Consider the following 7,490-nt stretch of genomic DNA (forward strand, 5'->3'; position numbering starts at 1 on the left):
GGAGTGGTTGGGATACAAAGTACCCGGAGCTGAAAGTCTTCCTTCAGGCTCCTCGGTTCCCTTGAAGGGAAGGCAAATCTGAGCGTATACGCTTTTATAGGAAAAACGCTGCACTGTATCTCGCCTTTGCTGGGGGAATTGGAAAGGTTTCCATTCTCAGATACTTCTTTAACGAAAGCTTACCCTGGATTGGGAGAGGGGGACACTAGACAGAGTGCAGAACTAGAGAAAATGGAGGCAGGAGCCGCCCTCAGAAAGTCTTGAAGTGAGCAAGGACGTTAACATTAGTCCCAAGTTGATGCTTCTGTGATGTTACTTGCTCTCTTTGCGGTCTCACAGACGCAACAGGTCTGAGGCTCCTGAACGAGACTGGGCTGATGGAGCCCCGGATCGAGGGCCCCTCGCGAGCGTCTCCTTTAATAGGCGGGGCCGGAACCCCCGCGAGTCCCCGGCTTTGTACGTGTCGGGGGCGGAGCCGCAGACGGCCCTTGCAGCATGGCCGCCGGTGCTGCCGCCGCCTTGGCCTTTCTGAGTCAGGAGAGCCGATCCCGGGCCGGGGGGGTCGGCGGTCTGCGAGTCCCTGCCCCGGTCACTATGGACAGTTTTTTCTTCGGTATTGAGGAAAGGAGGAGCTGAGGGTGGTGCGGGGGCAGAGGCAGGACTGAGGAACTGGAAGGCAGATGGGTGCAGGACGTGGGTGGGGGCGGAGGGGGCCTCGCACGCGGCAGTTGGAGCGGAAGGGGGTAGCCAGGCCCCTGGTCTAGTCGTGCTGGGCGGGGTCCGGGCCGAGCGCCCCAGGTTTTCCTGAGGAGCGGGAGTGTGAATGGCCGGTCAGTCCATGGCTGCATGTGAACGGGATTCGGAGAAATGCCCCCGCACACTCACCCTCTTCTCTCTTCCAGGCTGTGAGCTCTCAGGCCACACCCGCTCTTTCACCTTCAAGGTAGAGGAAGAGGATGATGCGGAGCACGTGCTGGCTTTGACCATGGTAAGGGGTGGGTAAGGGGGGTGGCGGGAAATAGGTTGACCTGAGCGGGCCTGTACCCGCGTGTCTTTTTCCCTTCCCCGCTTTACTGGGAGTCACCTCCTCTGCTTAACCCACATATGGGGGTCCCCTGGCCAGGGGATCCAGGGACCCCTGAGGCTGGGCAAGTCGTAGGGTAGATGCCTCCGTTTGTGGTGTCCACCCTCACTGGGGAGACTCCGAGGCCCTGTGTACCCTTCCCAGCTCTGCCTCACCGAGGGGGCCAAAGATGAGTGTAATGTGGTAGAAGTCGTGGCCCGGAATCATGACCACCAGGAGATCGCAGTCCCTGTGGCCAACCTCAAGTTGTCCTGCCAACCCATGGTGAGTTCCCTGGCCATACCTTGGGGGATTGGGAGGTAGGAATTGAGGACTTCAGGATTTCTCACAAGATGGGGTGGGCCAGGCTTTCATCCTTTTCTTTCTCCCAGCTCAGTTTGGATGACTTCCAGCTCCAGCCACCTGTAACCTTCCGCCTGAAGTCAGGTTCTGGCCCTGTGCGGATCACTGGGCGGCACCAGATCGGTGAGAGTCTTCTCCTTTGCCTCCAGTAGACTCTCCATCAGGACTCCTACCCCACCCCAGCCTGATCTCCCAGTGCGGTTCCCATACAGACCCTGTATGCTGTGCCCTCCACTTACTGTCTGTCCTACTCAAGCCGTTCTTCATGGAACCTGTCTCAGCTTCTTCAGGTCCAGTGATGTGGACTCCTTTGGCTCTTTGTTATCTAGTTTAGTATCTGAGGTTTTTCCCACCTAGACCATAAGTTCTGGGAGGTCAGGGTCCCTACAAGCCTAGAGCTACAGGGCATGAATAAATGACCTGTAGTATGAAGGGGGTGTGGCTTTAACTTCTCTTCCTTACTGCTTGTGTGTCTACCAGTTACTATAAGCAATGATGTTTCTGAGGAAGAGAGCGGAGAAGAGGGCAGTGAGGAGGAGGAAGCTGAGTTGTGCCCCATCCTGCCTGCCAAGAAGCAGGGGGGCAGGTTCTAACCCTCCCTGGTGAGCTGGGTGGGAGGCATGCCCAGCAGGGCCTGGGAGGGGACAGGAGGAGCAGATTTGGACCTAGATGCTGACCCCTTGTTTGCTCTTTTCAGGTCAGCTAGCTGCCTGCCACGTGCACCATGCACCAGGTTCCTGTACAAGTTTCAAGAATTTTGTGTCTTCTCCATTGAAGAGGATGGGTAGTGGTGGGGTGGCGTGGGTGGGGTTTGGTCTGGTGCTAGGAGAGAGGGGGTCCCATTCTCCATAGTGCCCTGGTGTTCTAATCCTGTAGCATACCTGGAGCTTCCCTTTTCTTCAGGAGTGGGAGGAGCTCTGAACTTCCATCCTGACCCTCTCTCCCCACTTGCCTGTAAGGTTGGAGGTCAGAATCTGAAGCTCAGGACTACACATTTTTAACATTTTTTTACATTTTTGGATAAAGGTTGAAATAAAGTGGTGTGGAGTTTTTTCTGCAACTCATTTGTGTGGCTTCTTTCCCTGCTGGGGTGGCATTCCCCTAGGGACCACCAGGTGGCACTGTGGCAGCACAAAGGGTGGCCCTGGGCCTGGGGGAGGGTGAGGAAATGTGGGATCCTGCTCTTCCCAGAGCCCTGGGACTAGCCCAGGCCTGGGCCCCAAATGCCTTCCTAGAAGAGGACCTCCCAACACCAAGCCCAGTCCCTAGAGGTGGGGGAGGGCCATCCCAGGAGGTTATCAGCATCAAAACAAGGGGTCTGGGCCTCTGTCAGCACTCAGGCTGATGGGCAGGGGGACAGATAAGGGGGCTTAAGCAGCATGAGGAATGTGCATCCCTAGCCCCATGAGGGGGCTCAAGCCCTGAGAGGGCCTGTGAGGGGTAGGGTAGAGGCCAGTCTTTGCTCCTCCTTCCAGGCATGCAGGCCATCTCTGAGCCAGCCTGGGCCCTTAGAAACCTGATTCCAGGGGCCAGATGGAGGGGGCTGGCCAGATTGGGTGACAGGGAAACCAGAATCTGGGTGGCCTGGCATATGGGGGTAGAGAGGAGCCCCTGGGATTCAGCCTCCTGAGCTAAGGGGTTCTTGCCCCCCAGCCCTCTGCCTGGTCTGTGTGTGTGTGGGGTGGGGGGCGGTCTCTGGTGCCTGAAATAAGGTGGTTCTAGGGCTTGGCTGCTGCTGTGCCAGGAAGAGAAAGGGATGTACCTGGTGTGAGCATGAGTGTGTATATGACCAAGTCTGAGGTCAGCAGTTCAGCAGCTGTGTCGATTGGGGGGTGGGAGGGGTGGTCTCGGTGCCCCATAAACAAACAAACAAACAGAGTTACCTCATGAGACAGCCTGGGGCCAGACATGTTGAGGAGGGACCGAGAACCGTGCCTGGTGGGGCCCGGTCCACTCCCTCCCACACCGGCCCCTGGGCAAAGGAGTGAACAAGTGGGAGGGGTCCCTAGATAACCCGAAGAGGCTGGTATTGGGGCAGGTGTGGTAAACTTTGGAGAGTGTTTCCCACAACACTGAAAAGCACTCCCTCCTCAACACATCCCTGGAGGAGTTTCCCTTCTCCCTGTGGTGAGGACCAAACAGGTCCGATTTTTAACTTGCATTTTTCCTCAAGTTGAGGATAAAGGAAGATGATCCCTCTCTGTGTTGCGGTGATCACGGTCGCAGGCCCCTTTCTCTTCTCCAGGACTTTCCTGAAGTGCTTCCACCAGGAACCCGGGTGGAGGGGGCAGCCAGAATGGAACCATTCACGTACCCGCGGCACGGGGTCAGGAGGTAGAGGGGAAGGTGGAGCTGGCGCCCTCTGGTGGGCGAGGTTGAAACCGCTTGTGGCCGTGCGGCTTCCCGCGCCGCCTCTCTAGGGGCTCTTAGGGGTGCGCCGCGGTACAGCGTCCTACGTGCCCCGCCAGTGGTCTGGGCGACTAAGGCCGACTTCATTCGTTCGTTCGTTCATTCACTCACTGGAAGGGCTCCTGTTAGAACCCTTCCCTTCCTCCTCTCGTCTATAGCCTCCAAAGTCCTTGGCACGTGCATGGTTGAAGGCGCAGTAGCCTGGCTGAGTGCAGCGAAGAGTTATCCCTCGTGGGAAGCCTCCCTAGCAGACATATCTACCCCCTGTGCGTGGCCCCGCCCAAATATTTACCCCCCGCGACGCGGCTGATCGCTCATTGTACGCCTTTGCTGGTTTCTTGGTGGGTCTTTCCCGCGGCCCCGGCCGGCGCCGAGCGCTCTCCTGCCCGCGGTGGGGGCCCAATCCACATCTGCTTCGTCCAGGAGTTTCCCGGCCCGACGGGGCGCCCGGCGGACAGAGCTGGGAATTGTTTTTTCTCCTTCCCCGCCCCCGCCTCTCCTCGATCCCCCTTTCTGCTCTCTCAGCGCACAGTAGGAGAGTTGCCAATTCACTTTGGCCCCTGAGAGCTGAGGGATGAAGGCTTACGCCGGGGTTTGCAGACTCTTGGAGGAGGGGCAGGACTGTATTTGGAGGGTGAAGTGGGACGACTCCCAGACCTGGGCCTAAAGTGCTTAACACAGTCTCCGCGATTTACATTTGAACGGTCGGCGGAGGGTCTGCGGCGCTTTGAACGCCGGGCGCAGGAGGCGCGCGTTGGAGCGAGCGGCGGTCCAGGCGGCCCCGGCCGGTTGGTGTGGATTTGAGAGGCCCGGGGTTGTGCTGGGGGGGGCGACCGATGCACTTGGAAAGAGGCTGAAGGTGTGTGTTTAGAGGGGCTATTTGTGTTGGCGAGAGGTGTGTGTTTGTGTTTGCAGGAGGCGATGGACACTGTGTGTGTTTGTGTGTGTGTATTTGTGTTTGCGGAGTGTGGAGGCGGCCGGGAAAGGTGGCCGGCTGTCACTCAGCGATCAGGATGACAGGCGCTCCCTCATCAGGGCCAGGGAGCTCTGATTGCAGATTCGAGGAAACAAAATAGCAATTGTAATTACGGGGCTTTGATAAGATAAAGGAAGGAGCGAGCTGGCCGGGAGGCGAGTAAGAGAGCAAGGGAGGAGAGAGCGGCCTGCTGGGGCCCCGATGGAATATTTGCATCTGTCACTCACGGGGGTGTGCCCTGGCAGTACCCGGCGCCTGATGCGGAGGTGTCCCTATTGCTGCCCCCCTCCTTCTAGAGACAGGGACTTTTGGGGAGATGAGAAGAATCCCCCGAAATCGACGAAGGTCCAGTTGGGGGAAATTCTCCAGATATAAAGGAATTCTGGTCTGTACAGCCCCCTTGGTGGAGGTTAAGGTGTAGGAGTCAAACCCTGACCTCCACACTTTTAGGCCCTGGATTGCTCACCTCTGGGGGAGAGGGAGGAGTGTGGATTAAGATCATTGAGGTTCAGCCCAGCTCCTTCAAAACCTTCTGGGGCTCCAAACCAGGGTTGGTGGAGACAGGTTGGACTATCTCCACCCCAGTCCGGGCGGGGAAGGACAGGTGCCCAGAGTGACTCAGGTTGTGACTCCAGGACTATGCATACTAAGGATGGGCTGGATGCCCTGACCCCTGTCTGGGTCCTGCTCCCTGCTGTTCTCATCAGACTATTTTCAGAGGGCTGGGTCCCTGGTGAGGAGAAGGCCCTTCGCATGCTCTGCTCCCCATCTCTCCACTCATTGTTTAATGCATACAAATAAACATTTTCAAGGGCCTACTATGTGCAGGGCATGAGGTTAAGATGGTGAACATCTTGCCTGCTTGAAGCAGTGCAACTGGGGAGTTAGACACCCAACAAGTGGCTGGCAACCTCTAAGACAGAGGAGCTCAAATGAAGGAAATGTGCTGGTCTGAGCTGTGGGCACTGGAGCCCACCTCACCTGTCTTCCCCCAGTGGGCCCACCTCCCAGTGGGGTTGAGAGAAGATGGTGCAAACCCAGCCCCTAGCAAATACAAGTGCTCAGTAAATGGTGGTGCTTATGATTATTATCTGTTGGGAGGGTGGTGAAGGCAAGCCTCCCCGTGGAGGACCCACATGCACTGAGGTCTAAATGCTCAGCCAGTTTCCCCATTATTCATTCATCGAATACTAATTGCAGAACAACCCCTGCCCAGCTCTCTGCCATGAGCTGCAGCTTCTGAGCTAGTAAGACATGGTCCTTGCCTGGCGGTCTGTGTGGGCAAGAGCCAGTTGAGGGAACAGACTCCTGGAGGCGGGTAACAGGTGGGCTCAGGAAGTCTACTTCTCTGGGGAGGGATGAGATCTTGGGACAAGTCTTCTGACTCTGTTTTCCCATCTAGACCTCGCTCAGTGTTAGCGTTATGGCTGGGAGTGGGAAAGGTAGGCCACAGAGAAAGGGGAGGTAGGCAGAACTTTGCTGTGCTGCCTACTGCCTCTGGCCTAACGGCTTCCTGGGACCACCCCAACCCCTCCAGCCCAGTCCCCAAGGACATGGCCGGGGCAGTAGGGCAGGGGAGGTCTTGGGCAAGGCCAGCAGCTGGGCAAAGCATCAGTGACTCCACCTGCTCCTGAGAAGTATCTGTCCCAGGGCACCTCTGCCCACCCAGGCTGCTCTCAAAGAAGCACCATGGCTCAGGGTTTCCCAAAGCCCCTGGAGGGAAGCAATGAGCGGCTGGGAAAGGCTTAGACCACTCCTTACCTTCTTGATACTCCCCCTCCCCCACAGTTGACACAAAGCCAGCAGTCCATGTCTAGTACACAGTAGGTGTGTAAATACCTGTTCAATGCACAAATATTGGGACTCTGAGAGAAAAAGCCTGGGCTACCTGGATCTAAGTCCCTTCTCCAGGAAAAGCAGCTGAGAGCAGTTATTTTTGCGCCCTCTGCCTGCTGCTTTGGAGGGGGGGGTGAGGGTGGTGGCAGTGACTCTGGGTCTTACCAGGGACCTCTGGGCTCTCCCATATAGGTGGCTGTGGTTCCTCTCAAGCTTCAGGCTAGTGTGTATGGAGGTGAGGGGGTACAGGGGCAGGGGTGATGGTGATAATGGGGGCAGGAAGGGGAGGAGAAGATGTTTCTCTATCTCAGGGCCTTCTTGGAGACTGAGCGAGACAGGAGAGGCCGGCAAGGCGGGGTACTCAGCCGAAAGATGGGAGTGGGTGTCGGGTCCCCGACGCAAGCATGCACTGCCAGAGACGAGCGCACAGCAGTTCACTCCAGTGTTAGCGGCCACTTGCAGGCGGTGGGCCCAAGCGAAGCACACAGTAGGCGGCTCAGAGAACCGCCGTATAGCCTGAGGCGTAAGTGGACCGGGTCCCACGGTGGAGACCGGGCACTTTCCCACTCGGGCTCACCGGCGGTTCAGGAAGCTCCAACCGAGGGTCTCGGGACTCCACGGGGCGGGAGGCCCGAGGCGCCCCCCATCCCCGCCCGCCTGAACCCCAAGAGCGCGCCAGGGGACAGGCCGGGGTTGGGGGGAGGCGCCCACACCAGCCGCCCCCGCCCCTCCAGACGGTCCCCAGACCCCTCCCCTCGCCCAGACCCCCAATCCCATACCCGCCGGCCGCCCCGCCCCGGTCCGCCCCGCCCCCGCCCCGGGCTGGGTCCCGGCCCCCGCTCC

The 7,490-nt window shown here is 58.3% G+C and overlaps 1 protein-coding gene across 1 annotated transcript; it reads left to right on the plus strand.

Annotated features, from left to right (window-relative positions):
• Window positions 1-463: 463 nt before the first annotated feature.
• On the plus strand, window positions 464-2,486 carry NPM3 (nucleophosmin/nucleoplasmin 3). The gene is made up of 6 exons (XM_007116102.3): window positions 464-613; window positions 903-988; window positions 1,229-1,348; window positions 1,456-1,549; window positions 1,907-2,028; window positions 2,124-2,486. The coding sequence occupies exons 1-5, from the start codon at window positions 496-498 to the stop codon at window positions 2,017-2,019; spliced, it is 531 nt and encodes a 176-aa protein (XP_007116164.1). The 5' UTR covers window positions 464-495; the 3' UTR covers window positions 2,020-2,028; window positions 2,124-2,486.
• The last annotated feature ends 5,004 nt before the right edge of the window (window positions 2,487-7,490 follow it).

This window comes from Physeter macrocephalus, unplaced genomic scaffold (genome assembly GCF_002837175.3).
Source record: "Physeter macrocephalus isolate SW-GA unplaced genomic scaffold, ASM283717v5 random_1542, whole genome shotgun sequence".
Taxonomy (NCBI): Eukaryota; Metazoa; Chordata; class Mammalia; order Artiodactyla; family Physeteridae; genus Physeter; species Physeter macrocephalus.